We start from the raw sequence: 17,794 nt of genomic DNA on the forward strand, positions 1-17,794 counted from the left end.
ACCCCCCCCCCCCCCACCCCCAAAGGGGACATACAGCTGCCTCCCAGGAGATCACCTCGAAGGAGAGCTCTGAGGATGCAACTGTTATAGTTGCGGCACAGTTGTCATCCCCACCCACCACCAGCGCAGTTGCGCACAGCTCAGTGGGACATGTTAGTGGGCGGTCTTCAGGGGTACAATCTGGTGAGCACCACACAGTCGATGATGCACATCAGGTGGAGACAGGAACCCCCCAGGCGAGACAGCAGTCGGAGGCAGGAACCCCCAGGCGAGACAGCAGTCGGAGGCAGGAACCCCCAGGCGAGACAGCAGTCGGAGGCAGGAACCCCCAGGCGAGACAGCAGTCAGAGGCAGGAACCCCCAGGCGAGACAGCAGTCAGAGGGCTGCTGGATCCCAGCACCCAGCTGGGTCCCAGCCTGACGTTGAGCCTGTGGTACAGAGGTACCCAGAACTGATGGAGACGATAGGGAGCGGCCGGGACATTCAGAGGGAGATGTCGGCGTCGCTCCAGCAGGTCCATAGCCGCTTAGAGGAGTGTCAGAGGCTACGGGCGCAGGAGACGTTGCCGGTAATGCGTGGCACTGAGGCCAACACTGCTAAGGTGGAGACTGCAATGGAGAGCCTGGTGCACGACGTTGGCACCATTAGTGAAGGTGTCCAAGGTATTGTGTAGTCGGTGACAGAATGTCCAACTCACTGTGGGATGTCACCCTGTACCAGGCCGACCTTGATGAGGTTCTGCGGGACATGTCCCGCTCTCAGATGGGCGTGGCCGAGGCGCTGCGGAGCCACGGGCATTGACACAATGGTGTAGACCATGGGGAACTGCCAGGGCTGGCAGAACCAGATGATGCGGAGATGCCGGCGTTGTACTGGGGTGAGCACAGTAAGAAGTCTTACAGCACCAGGTTAAAGTCCAACATGTTTGTTTCAAACACTAGCTTTCGGAGCACTGCTCCTTCACCTGAGGAATGAGCAGTGCTCCGAAAACTCGTGTTTGAAACAAACCTGTTGGACTTTAACCTGGTGTTGTAAGACTTCTTACAGAACCAGATGATGCAGGGGCAACCGGGGCTCGAACCAGCTAGGTAGGGTGGGAAGGGGGGAGGGGGAGGAGGTGTGGGGTGGCACCATCAGCAGTGAGGAATTGTAAAACACACTAAACACCCTTGTGCACAACCAGTATGATGCCTCTGTCACATTCTTCCGCAATGTGGGCCAACCTCTGATCCCTTGGCTCACCTCGTCAGGCATCCCCCATCCCCATGGCATCCACCCACCCCCTCTGACTGTGGCCATGTTCCCGGAGCTGTGTCCCATCTGCTGGGTGTTCAGATGTTGGCTGCTGCCTCCCACAGTGTTCAAGCACAATGTTCATACGTCAAGGTGTGATTGGGATGCTAGGCAATGACTCCCACACGCTAGGCAATGACTCCCACACGCTAGGCAATGACTCCCACACGCTAGGCAATGACTCCCACACGCTAGGCAATAACTCCCACACGCTGGGCAATGACTCCCACACGCTAGGCAATAACTCCCACACGCTAGGCAATGACTCCCACACGCTAGGCAATAACTCCCACACGCTAGGCAATGACTCCCACACGCTAGGCAATAACTCCCACACGCTAGGCAATGACTCCCACACGCTGGGCAATGACTCCCACACGCTGGGCAATAACTCCCACACGCTGGGCAATGACTCCCACACGCTGGGCAATGACTCCCACACGCTAGGCAATAACTCCCACACGCTGGGCAATGACTCCCACACGCTAGGCAATAACTCCCACACGCTAGGCAATAACTCCCACACGCTAGGCAATGACTCCCACACGCTGGGCAATGACTCCCACACGCTAGGCAATAACTCCCACACGCTAGGCAATAACTCCCACACGCTAGCCAATGACTCCCACACGCTGGGCAATAACTCCCACACGCTAGGCAATGACTCCCACACGCTGGGCAATGACTCCCACACGCTAGGCAATAACTCCCACACGCTAGGCAATGACTCCCACACGCTGGGCAATGACTCCCACACGCTGGGCAATGACTCCCACACGCTGGGCAATGACTCCCACACGCTAGGCAATAACTCCCACACGCTAGGCAATTACTCCCACACACTAGGCAATGACTCCCACACGCTGGGCAATGACTCCCACACGCTAGGCAATAACTCCCACACGCTAGGCAATTACTCCCACACACTAGGCAATGACTCCCACACGCTGGGCAATGACTCCCACACGCTGGGCAATGACTCCCACACGCTAGGCAATGACTCCCACACGCTGGGCAATGACTCCCACACGCTGGGCAATAACTCCCACACGCTGGGCAATGACTCCCACACGCTAGGCAATAACTCCCACACGCTAGGCAATAACTCCCACACGCTAGGCAATAACTCCCACACGCTAGGCAATGACTCCCACACGCTGGGCAATGACTCCCACACGCTGGGCAATGACTCCCACACGCTGGGCAATGACTCCCACACGCTGGGCAATGACTCCCACACGCTGGGCAATAACTCCCACACGCTAGGCAATAACTCCCACACGCTGGGCAATGACTCCCACACGCTGGGCAATGACTCCCACACGCTAGGCAATGACTCCTACACGCTAGGCAATGACTCCCACACGCTAGGCAATAACTCCCACACGCTAGGCAATGACTCCCACACGCTGGGCAATGACTCCCACACGCTGGGCAATGACTCCCACACGCTAGGCAATGACTCCTACACGCTAGGCAATGACTCCCACACGCTAGGCAATAACTCCCACACGCTAGGCAATAACTCCCACACGCTAGCCAATGACTCCCACACGCTGGGCAATGACTCCCACACGCTGGGCAATGACTCCCACACGCTGGGCAATGACTCCCACACGCTGGGCAATGACTCCCACACGCTGGGCAATGACTCCCACACGCTAGGCAATAACTCCCACACGCTAGGCAATAACTCCCACACGCTGGGCAATGACTCCCACACGCTGGGCAATAACTCCCACACGCTAGGCAATAACTCCCACACGCTGGGCAATGACTCCCACACGCTGGGCAATGACTCCCACACGCTAGGCAATGACTCCTACACGCTAGGCAATGACTCCCACACGCTAGGCAATAACTCCCACACGCTAGGCAATAACTCCCACACGCTAGGCAATGACTCCCACACGCTAGGCAATGACTCCCACACGCTAGGCAATGACTCCCACACGCTGGGCAATGACTCCCACACGCTAGGCAATAACTCCCACACGCTAAGCAATAACTCCCACACGCTGGGCAATGACTCCCACACGCTGGGCAATGACTCCCACACGCTAGGCAATGACTCCTACACGCTAGGCAATGACTCCCACACGCTAGGCAATAACTCCCACACGCTAGGCAATAACTCCCACACGCTAGCCAATGACTCCCACACGCTGGGCAATGACTCCCACACGCTGGGCAATGACTCCCACACGCTGGGCAATGACTCCCACACGCTGGGCAATGACTCCTACACGCTGGGCAATGACCCCACACGCTGGGCAATGACTCCCACACGCTAGGCAATGAATCCCACACGCTGGGCAATGACTCCCACACGCTAGGCAATGAATCCCACACGCTGGGCAATGACTCCCACACGCTGGGCAATGACTCCCACACGCTGGGCAATGACTCCCACACGCTAGGCAATGACTCCCACACGCTAGGCAATGACTCCCACACGCTGGGCAATGACTCCCACATGCTAGGCAATGACACTCACACGCTGGGCAATGACTCCCACACGCTGGGCAATGACTCCCACACGCTGGGCAATGACTCCCACACGCTGGGCAATGACTCCCACACGCTAGGCAATGACTCCCACACGCTAGGCAATGACTCCCACACGCTAGGCAATGACTCCCACACGCTAGGCAATGACTCCCACACGCTAGGCAATGACTCCCACACGCTAGGCAATGACTCCCACACGCTGGGCAATGACTCCCACATGCTGGGCAATAACTCCCACACGCTAGGCAATGACTCCCACACGCTAGGCAATGACTCCCACACGCTAGGCAATGACTCCCACACGCTAGGCAATAACTCCCACATGCTGGGCAATGACTCCCACACGCTAGGCAATAACTCCCACACGCTAGGCAATGACTCCCACACGCTAGGAAATGACTCCCACACGCTAGGCAATAACTCCCACATGCTGGGCAATGACTCCCACACGCTAGGCAATAACTCCCACACGCTAGGCAATGACTCCCACACGCTAGGCAATGACTCCCACACGCTAGGCAATGAATCCCACACGCTGGGCAATGACTCCCACATGCTGGGCAATGAATCCCACACGCTGGGCAATGACTCCCACACGCTAGGCAATGAATCCCACACGCTGGGCAATGACTCCCACACGCTAGGCAATGAATCCCACACGCTGGGCAATGACTCCCACACGCTGGGCAATGACTCCCACACGCTAGGCAATGACTCCCACACGCTGGGCAATGACTCCCACACGCTAGGCAATGACTCCCACACGCTAGGCAATGAATCCCACACGCTAGGCAATGAATCCCACACGCTGGGCAATGACTCCCACACGCTAGGCAATGAATCCCACACGCTGGGCAATGACTCCCACACGCTGGGCAATGACTCCCACACGCTGGGCAATGACTCCCACACGCTGGGCAATGACTCCCACACGCTAGGCAATGACTCCCACACGCTAGGCAATGACTCCCACACGCTAGGCAATGAATCCCACACGCTGGGCAATGACTCCCACACGCTAGGCAATGAATCCCACACGCTGGGCAATGACTCCCACACGCTAGGCAATGACTCCCACACGCTAGGCAATGACACTCACACGCTGGGCAATGAATCCCACACGCTGGGCAATGACTCCCACACGCTAGGCAATGAATCCCACACGCTGGGCAATGACTCCCACACGCTAGGCAATGAATCCCACACGCTAGGCAATGACTCCCACACGCTAGGCAATGACTCCCACACGCTGGGCAATGACTCCCACACGCTAGGCAATGACTCCTAGGCAAGGTGGTTCTGCGAGTGGTTGACGCTCGGTCCCCCCGTCGGCCCCCCCCCCCCCCCAGTGCCTACCCCCACCCTCCTATGGCAGCCCACCCATGCGGAGGGTCCCCCACCCCCAGCCAAGGGCCCCCCACTGAGCCACTGGGGCAACAAGCCCAGCACCCCCGGGCTCTTTGCCTGTGAGCAAAGATGGCTACCCACCTCCTCGGTTCCCCACTGAAGCCCTTCCGCCAGGTTCACGTTTCTCAAAAGGAGTACTAATGGGTGTCAGCGTGACCACTTGCCGGGGAGGTCGCTGGATGAGGCCATTGGATTTGGAATGGCTCTCGTTAATTGTATGGAAATTGGGGTTAAGTGGTGATAATTGGTTTCTCGCCATGCTATGCCAAGATCCTGATTTCACCTTCAGGAGCGGGCTGGCTGCTTCACAAACTGTTTGGCGCCTGCCGCAGTTCTTGTTTTTGGCCGCTCCTGCTTTTCATCGGCCTCGTTTCACTTGAATGAGAGCTCAGCAAGGCCGGAGAATCGCGCCCAGTATTTATGATAAACTCTTTTAAGATCAGCTTCGGAGGTAACACATAAGAAACAAAAAAACAACCCAAATTGTGGAGCGGGAGGGGAACCTACAATGATTGATTTTGTCTTATAAGAGGGACAAACTGACTGTCCCTCTTTCAAGTACCGAGGAGAGGGGGGCAAAGAAAGACACTTCACATTGATTTTTCAAGTTCTTTATTTTAAAACCAATTAAAATTTAATGTAAGTTCCACTAATTGGCAGCAATTGTCTCCACAATCCAGGAGTGGAACTCGGTCACTCGAGCGTAGACTGCTGGGATTCTGGTGGAGCAGAAACCACTCCCCCAGGAAACTATGCCCACCAGATACCAGGCACCGCCATCTTGGCAGACAAGAGGTCCACCTGAGTCACCCTGTAGAAAGAGGACCGCAAATCAATGCGATTGTTACAAGTTTTTAAAAGACTATTACTTAATGCAGTGCAAGATTGAATGTATGACATATTTTTCATACCATGCAGGATGTCGCACCAGCACCACCAGCGCAGATCATAAACTCCGAGATTTTGTTGCCCCAGGTGTTCTGGCACTGAGCGGTGGTCAGGAGAGGCAGGGCCGCCTGCTGCAGTTGGCATGGTGTGTTGCTCGCTGAGGGATCAATGAAGAGCTCTTAATATGTAGTTAGGTTACTTTTGAGGCGATCCTAAGTTTTCAAATGTTTCGAAAATTAGAACCATACAATCCCTACAGTGCAGGAGGAGACCATTCAGCCCATCAGGTCTGCACCGACCCTCTGAAAGAGCACTCCACCCAAGCCCACTTCCCGCCCTATCCCAATTACTCTTTAACCTAACCTACACATCCCTGGAGGCTAAGGTATGGCCAAACCACCCAACCTGCACATCTTTGGACTGTGGGTAGGGAACCGGAGCACCCACACAGACAGAGGGAGAAAGTGAAAACTCCACACAGATAGACACTCAAGGTTGGAATTGACCCTGGCGCTGGGAGGCCGCAGTGCTAACCACTGTGCCGCCGTGCCAGAACACACCATAAGCGGTTTGCCAATCATGCCAAAGCCATTCGATGGAGTGGATAGAAGGAAACTATTTAGTCTGCTGGGGGTAATCCAGAACAAGGAGCATAATTAGAGCTGAACCATTCAGGAACACAATTAGAAAGCACAGAAGATGATGAAGATCTGGAACTCTTTCCCAGATTACTGTGGATGGTGAGCCAACTGAAACTTTCCCCATTGATCCTGGGCAGCACGGTAGCATGGTGGTTAGCATAAATGCTTCACAGCTCCAGGGTCCCAGATTCGGTTCCCGGCTGGGTCACTGTCTGTGCGGAGTCTGCACGTCCTCGCCGTGTGTGCTTGGGTTTCCTCCGGGTGCTCTGGTTTCCTCCCACAGTCCAAAGATGTGCGGGTTAGGTGGATTGGCCATGCTAAATTGCTCATAGTGTCCTTAAAAGTAAGGTTAAGGGGGGGGTTGTTGGGTTACGGGTATAGGGTATAGGGGTTGAGTAGGGTGATCATTGCTCGGCACAACATCGAGGACCGAAGGGCCTGTTCTGTGCTGTACTGTTCTGTGTTCTGTGATCCAATGGGGTAAATGGCCTCCTTCTGCACCTTAAAAGGCTCTGATGCTCAAACTGTAATCAATGAGCTGATTAACGCAATCAATATTGCAATGAACATTAGAAATAACACATTAAACACTTACTTCTGATTAATTACCTCTGCATAAATATTTGCAATTTATTTTCAAATAGTTTAAAATATTTCACTCGATGCAGAGAAAGGTTGTATTAATATAGAGTCTCACCACATCTCTTTAGAACATCTCATAGTGTTTCTCATACAGCTAACTGCATTCAACGTCTGGTCACAGAAGTGGAAATGGCAGCCATGTGAACAACAACAGTCAGAAAACAGTTTGGGCTAGGTGGCATGGAGCTGGGCGCAGCTGCAAAAAATTAATTTGGCACGACTGGTGGAGGGTATGAAGGTAGACTTTAAGATGTGGGGTATGTTGCTGCTGTCACTGGCTGGGCAGATGGTTAAAATGACGGCGGTGCCCACGTTCTCGTTCATGTTCCAGAACCTCCCCATCTTTGTTCCCAAGTCCTGGTGAATGGAATAATTTGGGGGTTTGTGTGGGTGGGGAAGAACCCGTATGAGGTGGGTGTTTTTGGAGAGGGGGCAAGGTGGGTGCTGGCGTTGTCGAGCTCGATGAACCATTTCTGGGTGGTGAATATTGCAATGGTTAGAAAATGGATAGTGGAAGAAGGATCGGTTTGGAAGGGATGGTGGCAGCGTTGTATAGGAGGATGGGTTTGTGGGCACTGTTGTTGGTACCCCCATCCGTTTGTGCTGATCTGGTATTCCGTGAACCCGATGGCAGTCTCGGCATTGCAAGTTTGGAACCTGTGCCTTCGGGTTGGTGGGCACGTTGCTGCGGGCACTGCCGTGCAATAATCACAGGTTTTGCAGGCGGGGCGGGATGCGAGATTCTGGGGGTGGCAGCAGACGGGGATGCAGTACTTCAGGGACAAGTTTGCAGGCCTGGGAGAGCTGAAAGAAATGTATGAGTTGCCTCAGGGGAATGGCTTCAGATACCTGCAGGGGTGGGACTTTGTGAGGAGAGAGATGCTGTTCTTCCCGGGACTGCTGCCTCCGGTGTTGCAGGATAAGCTGTTGTCGGTGGATGTCATTGGGGAGGGGGGAGTGTCAGGCATTTATGGAGAGTTGATGGAGGGGGTGGACGCTCTGGTGGAGGAGATCAAGTGCAAATGGGAGGAGGAGGTGGAGGCATGGTGAGGGCCGGGCTGTGGAAGGAAGCCCTGTGGAGGGTGAGCGCGTTCTCGTCGTGTGTGAGGTTAAACCTTATCCAGTTTAAAGTGGTGATAGAGCCCATATGATGGTTGTGAGGATGAGCAGGTTCTTTGCAGGGGTGGAGGATAGATGTGGGTGGTGTGCGGGGAGGCCCACGAATGACGTCCACATATTCTGGGTGTGTCCAAAGCTGAGGGGGTTCTGGCAGGGGTTCTTGGAGGTCATGTCAGAGATTCCGGGTGTAGGGGTGGCCTTGAGTCTTGAGGTGGAGATATTTGGAGTATCGGAAGATCCGGGAGCCCAGGTGGGAAGAGAGGCTGATGTGTTTGTCTTTGCCTCCCTGATACCCCGGAGGTGGATTTTGTTGTGTTGGTGGGACTCGGAGCCGCTGAATGCGAGGGTGTGTGTGAGTGACCTGGCGGAATCCTGCATTTGGAAAAGGTCACGTTCGCCTTATTGGGGGGGGGGTTCACCCAGAGGTGGATGCCATTTAGCGATTCCTTCAAGGTGAATTAAGGTGTCAGCGAATGGAGGGGGTGGGAGTGGGCGGGTTGTTTTTGCTGTTTAGGGGAGGGGGGAGATAAGGGGGGAATATTAAGGAGGGAGTTCTCGGCTTGGAATTAGGGGTTGTTGGGGCATGTATTGTTTGTTTCTGTGGATGTTTGGTTTCCTGATATCTCTTTGTACATATGTAAAATGCCTTTATTAAAGTATTTTTTTTTTGAAAAACAGTTTTGGCTACCCCACACTATCTCTAACTAATGGACCTCCCTCTCATGTGATACAGCATATACGCCTTGCTGACGTTTAAATAGACAGGGTTGGATTTTCCCCCGCTCTACCAAAATTAGGCAGAATTACGCAGGGGAAAAATTAGATGCGACGAGTTGGTCAAGAATCAATTGTCACAATCTCGTAACCAGAAGGGGAAGAAAATTTACAATGCTACATCACGGGGTTCAAAGTAATGACTGTTTCTGTGCTACATACAGTAATCATTTGTTGCATATTGCCTTTGAATCGTTGCCCTATAGGTAATCTCCAATGGCTTCCATTCTCAAACAACATCAAAATGCTTGCCAAGAGCAATGTTTTACAATGTCCCAGAGAATTGATCTTAAACTTCTAGTCTTCAGTTTCAAATCCCTCCACATCTTCGCTCCTTCCCACCTTCATGATCTTCTCAAGATTGTATTACTGCTTAAAGTCTACAGTTCTCCAACAGTGGCTCATGTCCTATTCCCCTCTCCTTGAACTGCTTTGGCCAACTTGCCTCTGCCTTCTTGGCTTCTCCACTTTGTCACCTCCCTTCATGCTTAGAAAACCTGCATAAACCTTTCTTCAATTGTGTTTTAATCACTTAAATTTCTTCCTTTTGCCCCACTCAGAGCCCTTTCACTATCCAGATTATCCATCGCCATGCGCCTTGAGGTATTTCGGCTTGAATTCTCCAGCCATTGCCACCCACTTTTCCCGCCAGCACCGCACTCCCCGCCCACGGGTTTCCCGGCGGTGTTGTGGCTTCAATGGGAAATCCCATTGACAAGCGGAGGGAAGATAGAATCCCGTTGCCAGCTGCCGAGAAACACACGGCTGGGGAACCGGAGAATCCTGGTCCTCTTCTTTGTAATAAACTCTGGCTTCTTGTGTACTGTCACTCCTTCACCTGAACATTAACAGCCCTGCCTTCGACAATGTAGCCCCAAAGCTCTAGAATTCCCTCCTCATTTGTCATCGCCTCCCTTCTCTGCAAAATGAAGCTTAAAGCCTGTCTCTCTGAGTTTAGTCACTTGTCCTAAAGTTTCCTTCTTTTGATCAAGTGCCAATTTTTATCTGATTATGTTCCTGCAAAATTCCTGTGGCACTCAATGCCTGAAACATACCCATATTAATGCAGGTTGTTACCATGAGCACTATGGAAATAAAAGTTACTGTTTTTAGAAAGTAAAGTGCAGGAAGGAGTGTTTTCAAATGTGATTACTGTTAGCTGAATCCATCTGTAGTATTCTACAGACAACACAGTTTATTTGGAAAGTAAATCTAAGGGCCCCATACCAGTCGATTGGGTGAGACCCCATCCTGAAGTGACGCACAACTTTCCCCCTGGGAAATTGGCTGGGGCACTTGCCAGACAGACTGGGGAAATGTGGCTAGTGAATTTAACAGGGGATGTGAGCTTCACCAGAGTCACATCATTATTGATGGTATATGGATTCCAGGCAGGATGGGTAATGACCTGTAACAGAAAAAGGTGAAGGTTAGATCCAGCTCACGTGGGATGATTAAGCTTCCATCCTATTATACAGAAGAAACGATACTTGCTCTCAAGTTTGGCAAATAGGGGAGCTCAGCAACACGGTAGGATAGTGGTTAGCACAATTGCTTCACACCTCCAGGGTCCCAGGTTCGATTCCCGGCTTGTTCACTTGTCAGTGTGGAGTCTGCACATTCTCCCCGCGAGGGCGTGGGTTTCCTCCGGGTGCTCCGGTTTCCTCCCACAGTCCAAAGATGTGCAGGTTAGGTGGATTGGCCATGCTAAATTGCCCTTAGTGTTGGGGTGGGGTTACTGGGTTATGGGGATGGGGTGGAGGTGTGGACCTTGGGTAGGGTGCTCTTTCCAGGAGCTGGTGCATACTCGACGGGCCGAATGGCCTCCTTCAGCACTGTAAATTCTATGATACTTCGCATTTACCTCAGAAAGAATCTAGGAGTGGGGGAGGGTAGTTCCAGTAAAATTGGAACAATTGAGTGGGAACATCTCTGAAGAACCACCGCTGAGAGGTTGCTATGACCATGTAGCCCAGAATGATGCCGAATCTTCCCTGATTATTTTTTAAATTCAATTTCCTGTAGCTAACAGGATTATCACATTCATTTGAGGGGCTCTTGATGGGATAAATATACCTTCAAAAAAAATTGGGCCGTTTCTGATTTTTTTGAGGTTCTATGTGGGGTTGACACTGTCCATTGTCAGGCTTTGAAAGGGATTGCAGCATCTCCAGTGTGAAGAAAAAGACTCATGTTTCAGGTCTCCCCAAACTCTCCACATTCTCCATAGATGCTGCCTGATTTTTCCAGTATTTAGCAATTTTGATTTTAAATTTCCAGCATGTTTATGTCGTATACGTCGTATTTTGCTTTTTGTTCCAAGAGGCCCTAGGGCAAGCTCCATGTGTATCATTACAATACACCCAGGATAACTGACCCCATATTACATGACTGATTGCATCATCTATCTCTGCACAAGCCTAATAAAGGGGAGGAAACCTTAATAAGATCAGAATAAAGAACATTTTCAGAATTTAAAGCAGCGGGAAAGCAAGTTCTGGCACTTTTATGTTGGCATGGCCTCTTGATTTAGCAATATAAACTTTTGCCACCAGTGCAGAATAAAAGTGTAAATAATAATAATAAAATCACTTATTGTCGGAAGTAGGCTTCAATGAAGTTGCTGTGAAAAGCCCCTCGTCGCCACATTCCGGCGCCTGTTCGGGGGGGCTGGTACGGGAATTGAACCCGCGCTGCTGGCCTTGTTCTGCATCCCAAGCCAGCTGTTTAGCCCACTCTGCTAAACCAGCCCCTACCAACATGATTTTTGTGCAACAGTAACTTCAGAACACGAATTATTGCGAACGCAAATCACGATGTAAGGGCTTTACTTAGTTAAAGAGTGAAGAGAATAACTAAGGTAAGATCAAAATCTTACCCCTTCTGACACAAGGAAAGTTTCTCTTTGAGTTCTGCAGAGTTTGTAATTCATTTGGAAAATTGGGTTTCACAATCAAGGTTTCACAATTAATGTGCACGTCTCATTGGCCTGAAAAGATGCTGGTGGGGACCAGTTTGGTGCAATTGAGAAGAATCATAGAATCTCTAAAGTGCAGAAGGAAACCATTCGGCCCTTCAAGTCCGCACTGACCCTGGGAGAGAGCAACCTACCTAGGCCCAAGCCCTCACCCTATCCCTGTAATCCAGTAACCACACCTAACTTTTTGGACACTAAGGGACAATTTATCATGGCCAATCCACCTAACCTGCATATCTTTGGACTGTGTGAGGAAACCGGAGCACCTGGAGGAAACCCACAGAGACACAGAGAGAATGCGTAAACTCCGCACAGGCAGTCACCCGAGGCCGGAAATGAACCCGGGTACCTGGAGCTGTGAGGCAGCAGTGCTAACCACTGTGCCACCATGCCGCCCCATACAGGCCACACCGGGTGAGGACGAGGGGGTTCCTTCCCTAAACAATATTAGTAAACCCCTTAGGCTTTGCATCAATCCGGCAGCCTCACGGTCACGTTTATTGAATGCCAACTTATTATTTCTAGAATTGTTTGAACTGAATTCAGATTCTCAATGGTGGAATTTGACCTTGCATTAACTGATTTACCATTTCAACTAACATTGTCAGTACATTAGTCTCAACAATGATTTATTTCTATAAAATTAGGCAATGAAGTCACCAGAGGATTTCTCGGTACCTTTTGAATCCTGAGAACCTGGGAGTCTTCCTTTGGCGAACATTTATTGGACACTCCAACGATTGCCCTGTGTGCTGTGCTGTGGGAAAGCAAGACAATTTTCAGAGTAGGGCTCTGATGTCCATGATTACTATCATTATGGATTCTGAAGATTCTCAGTGAGTGGAATTCTTACCTCACACTGCAATGGGCAGCAGTCACAAACCAGTTTTCATTGATCAAGGAGCCTCCACAGAAATGCCAGCCCGTGGCGTCCTGTTAGGCAGAAACGATGAGTATTTAGCAGAGAAAAGGGTGAAAAAAAATCACTTTCCTTTGGCCGTCACCATACCAGTATCCATCACTTTCAATCAAAATGTCCGACTCATGCAAGCATCTCCGCCCACCTTGTCTTGTGCGAGTGTCCGCATTAAATTAACAAATATGTGAGTCTAATGCAGATATGCCACATATTTGGGGGCAGCTTCAAAGCTACGATCATTTATTTAAAAAACAGTTTTGTGTACAAAATAATTAGTCTTTAAAACTGCCCGAAATATATATATTGCAGAAATTATATTGGAATTAGAGTCAGTTGATTGTTTCAGGACAGAAATGTTGAGCCCACTTGTTATTTGCTTTGCTGTCTATGAGGAGTCTTCAATCTGATTGGCTGTTCAGCCTATTTGGTGGCATAAGTGTTGCTGGAAACCCAAGATGCCCAATATTTGCTGCCAGAATCAGGTTTTGCAGTCAGCGGTGAACCTTGACAACTGTTGGCATCAAAAAATACTACCCGCGAAGATTTTCAACGGAGTCAATGCATTCTACTCCGCATACCCAGTAAACGCTGTTGGCAAATCATTAACGGGCCCGACCTGGTATTCCGCAGGGCTCCGCCTCTGCCAGGTGGAATTACCGATGGTGAGTTTCACTTGCAGTTCCAAAAATCGGGGAACAGGCGCCATAGCTGCTAAGGGAGAGAGGAGGTAGGACATATTCCCAGAGGTGCACGTGGCGTGGAGAGAGGGGTTGGGGTTGGGGAGGGTGGTGGGGATGGGGGCACTCACATGGCTGGTGTCACTCTGTGCAGCCACGGTGGATGGTCAGTGTGGTGTGCAGTAAGATGGTTGTCTTGCAGGCCGTGGCAATGGCGGCCCATGCTTGAACACCACCAGGGCTCACCCTGAAGCCATGGTCCACTCCCTGACCTCCCCCCACTAGCACCCTCCGGCCCTGGCAGATGCCTCCCCAGCCAGCCATGCCCCCCCCCCCCCCCAGCTAGCCATGAGCCGGGTACCGACGGAGCCAGCGGTGCGGTGCGGAGGGCAGAGTGCCAGGAGGATGGGTGTGCAGATTGAGGGGGGGAGGGGGACATGCGGATGCAGTGTAGGCCGGGGTCACCACATAGCCCGGTGGACCTGGTTGAACATGGAGGTACACACATTGCTAACATGTCGGCATTTTACCCCCTGCAGATAATAGACTTCTGAATCCAACCAGGAATGGTGGCCTTCATTCTAACCGCCGCAGCTCTGGGGGAGGGGGAGGGGGGGGGGGGGGGGGCGCACTGAGGCTGTACGAGCAGGAGGTGCTCAGTGAGGAATCTGCAGCAGTGGAGCCTGCAGAGGAACAGGAGCCAGCCAGTGAGGCTGGAGAGCCCCCTGCCCAGCATGCCGAGGAGGATGTGGGAAGGAGGTGCCGCATGAGGCCTTGTGTGTACCGGCAGCGCCTGTCATTCGAAGACCTGCCGGACTGGGCATGCCGGTGAAGACTCCAGCTGAGCAGGGAGACAGTGCGACATATCTGTTGGATCATGGTGCTCCTGGAACCGCATAGGTATTGGGAAGGATACCCGCTCCCGGTGGCCGTCAAGGTGGTGGTGGTCATCAAGGCAGCTGGTGGCCTTTGTGACCAGGGCACCCGGCCACGGTGGGCGATATGGGTGCTGGTATGTGGTGAGGTTGGGGAGCAAGCAGACTGCTGGTGATGGAGTTTATTTGCCCTCCAGGTTGCGGGGTGGGGGGGGTTACAGGTTTGTGGGATGGGGGTTGATGCCAGGGGCACAGTGCTGCTTCCTCACACTGTCCGCCCGAGGAGGTCGTGCAGCTTACTCAGCCTCTTGAGTGGCAACCCCAACCCTGACGATTCGGACACCAGTGCAAGCCCATTAACGGATCATTAATTGTCCTGGGACCGGCAGCAATTTAGTTGTGGTAGAAATCCACCGTGCCCGATTCTCCGCAACGGCGGAAAACCAGGAAGGCTGCCGTGAAAGAGGCCGTCACTCACGGTAGTCTTCGCGCCCCCTCCCGGGATTCTTCCCCCCCAGCGGGACTAGTATCAGGGCCCCGGGGGTCTCGGCAGCGCGGCCTTGACTACTGTCATTAAGGCCGCGCGCCAAGAATGACGCCGGCTGACGCGCCTAATGACGTCAGCCGCGCAGGTTGGACAGCGTCCGTTTTGGACGCAGGCCCGATGATCGGTGGGCACCGATCGCGGGCCTGTCCCCTCCCGAGCACGGCTGTGGTGCTCCCGTCCCAATCGGGCACCTAGAAGCCCCAAACGGGCATCTGGCGCCCGTTTCACGACGGTGGCGACTAGGTGTGGTTGCCGCCGTCATGAAAAGGTCGGAAACGGCCGGCCACTCGTCCCATCGGCCTCGGAGAATCACCGTTCGCCATGAAAAACGGGGGGGGGGGGAGAATAGCGGGAGGCACCAGGGGGGCGTGAAAAATGGCGGGAGGCCCTCCCGCTATTCTCCCAGGCGTCGTGGGGAGCGGAGAATTCTACCCACCGATTCAGATCCAACATCAACACTTTTAATTTCTGAAACGGAGAATACCCCCCCCCCCCCCCCCCCCCCCCCCCCCCCCATTGTTCATCAATAGATTTTGACTTTGGACACTATCGAAAGCCAAGTTACACCTCATTCACAAAGACACTGCTCTTTCAAGTGCTTTCAACATGAAACCAATAATGTTGTGTCCAAATTTAAAAGCAGAACCTAAAGGTAATAACATCTGCATTGTTACCAATTGGCTTAGGGGTTCTGATAAAAAAACAGGTTAAAGGGATATGGGGAGTAGTTAGAGAGGTGGTTTTGAGACCAGGAAGAGATCAGCCATGATCTGATTGAGTGGCGGAGTAGGCTCGAAGGGCTGAATTGCCTAATTATGCTCCTAATTCCTATATCCCTATGTTCTTATGTTCCTATGATGAACGGAATAGAAGATTACATGTGTGGCTGAAGAACTGGGCCTGGGCTTTCAACTTTGAGTAGGGGAGCATGAGTCAGGCCATTTTCCTACATTGCTATCCCGCCTCCTTCCTGTCAGTGCCCACTCCTGCTATTTCCACCATTGGCGATGGGGCGGGCTGGAGTTGAGGCTGGCATTTCAAGCAAGCTTCAGGCCAGAATTGAGGTGAGTGGATGCTCACCTCAAAGGCCTGCCTCCATTCCCTGGGATATTGACCCAGATCTGTTGCTGAGTGTTTTCCCCTCCCTCTAAATCCTCACCCCCCAACCTTGACTCCCCCTCACTCACCTTACATGTCCCATTGTCACCCTATGCCCCTCCTGCTGCTGAATGCAGATTCAGCCATTTTTGATTTGGGATTGCGATTGCTGGAGTACTGAACTCCAGATAGCACCGTTGGTGTCAAATCAGAATTGCACACGGATTGGCATCATAGTTTCTCTGCTGTGCTCACTGCCAGAAGATGTCTAGTGCCCTCACCGACATGATGGCTGGCACAGCACCCCCGAGTCGTGTGAGCGTGGATCTCCAACAGCAGCTGCAGTGCCCAAAAATATGGTGCTCCCACCCCGGGATTTCCACTGCAAATGTAGCCAAGCATAATCTGCGATTAGCCCGAGTTTCCTTATTCTTAGTGAAAGAGGTCAGCAGATCAGATACTGTTTGGACATTTGCTTCTCCGGATGACAAAAAAAAACTGAGGTAAAATGACTGTGTAATTGAAAATAGGAAAGGGAACAGAAACAAATTTCAAAGCAGATCAGTACTATTGAGAGTTCCGCTCAATTATGTTGACGGCCGTTTTATAAAGCGTGTCTGCCATTAATGTCTGGCACATTGGGAGTTGTGCTAATCTCTAACTGTAGTAACAACATACCTGCAGCGAGACTTGCCACGGCCAGGATCCTGAGACAGCATTTTCACCATTTACAATCCTTGCGTAGCCAGTGACCACAGGGCTGATGGCGGGGACTCCACAGCCTAGATTTCAAGTAGTCAGTGCATAGTCAGTGGTGCGCTTAAGCAATGTGCCTCCAACTAAATCAGAAGCTAAAATAGTCACTCTAAAATTGAACTTACTCTGTCCATAAGCTGTGCCGAGGAGGGCGAGGCAGGAGAGGAGCCAGAGGAAAGCCATGACTGCTGCTTTGGCTGCTATTTTGAGTTTGAGAATTGTGATTGAAGGCATTATATAGCCTAACTGCAATGTTGGCTATCAAATAGATTAAAGTCTGAGCTTTGTAACCATGTGTACCTGACAGCATTTCTTTCCAAAGTAAATTGATGATGTGGAAAGTGCACCCATTGTTGAAACAGTGAATATAAATGACCAACTCTTGATAAATTTAGTATGTGCGTCTGGAAATGTTGAACGCAGATGAAAATTTCTACGAAGCAAAGATCTCGCCAATCTTTGTAATGTGCCCATTTAATCACTCAAAATAATCTAAATATGGTGACAGAAAACATTGCTGAAAAGAGAGACATGCCGTTGAAGCTTTTTATTTTGCACTCATCAGGACAGATGCAAGAACACCAAATTTCAAAGGGAACAACGATTTATACACATGAGAAAAGGATGCTGATTGGTTGGCAAATTGGCTCTGATTGGCTGGGACGTTGC

General features: G+C 51.6%; 1 protein-coding gene across 1 annotated transcript; it reads right to left on the reverse strand.

The window, feature by feature from the left end:
• Nucleotides 1–5,807: 5,807 nt before the first annotated feature.
• LOC119970976 (chymotrypsinogen 2-like) lies at nucleotides 5,808–17,397 on the reverse strand. The gene is made up of 7 exons (XM_038806085.1): nucleotides 17,251–17,397; nucleotides 17,048–17,151; nucleotides 13,107–13,186; nucleotides 12,932–13,010; nucleotides 10,504–10,684; nucleotides 6,124–6,257; nucleotides 5,808–6,023 (listed from the first exon to the last, which is right to left on the reverse strand). Exons 1-7 carry the CDS (start codon nucleotides 17,357–17,359, stop codon nucleotides 5,862–5,864), a joined length of 849 nt encoding a protein of 282 aa, XP_038662013.1. The 5' UTR covers nucleotides 17,360–17,397; the 3' UTR covers nucleotides 5,808–5,861.
• Between the last annotated feature and the right edge of the window lie 397 nt (nucleotides 17,398–17,794).

The sequence above is a fragment of the Scyliorhinus canicula genome, chromosome 9 (assembly GCF_902713615.1).
Source record: "Scyliorhinus canicula chromosome 9, sScyCan1.1, whole genome shotgun sequence".
In the NCBI taxonomy this organism is placed as follows: domain Eukaryota; kingdom Metazoa; phylum Chordata; class Chondrichthyes; order Carcharhiniformes; family Scyliorhinidae; genus Scyliorhinus; species Scyliorhinus canicula.

Coding starts and splice junctions, on each gene's coding strand:
- LOC119970976 (XM_038806085.1), bottom strand. CDS start 17,359: ATGCCTTCAATCACAATTCTCAAACTCAAAATAGCAGCCAAAGCAGCA. Junction 13,187..17,047: donor CGTGGCAAGTCTCGCTGCAG/GTATGTTGTTAC, acceptor TCTGCCTAACAG/GACGCCACGGGCTGGCATTT. Junction 10,685..12,931: donor AGGTTCTCAGGATTCAAAAG/GTACCGAGAAAT, acceptor TTTCTGTTACAG/GTCATTACCCATCCTGCCTG.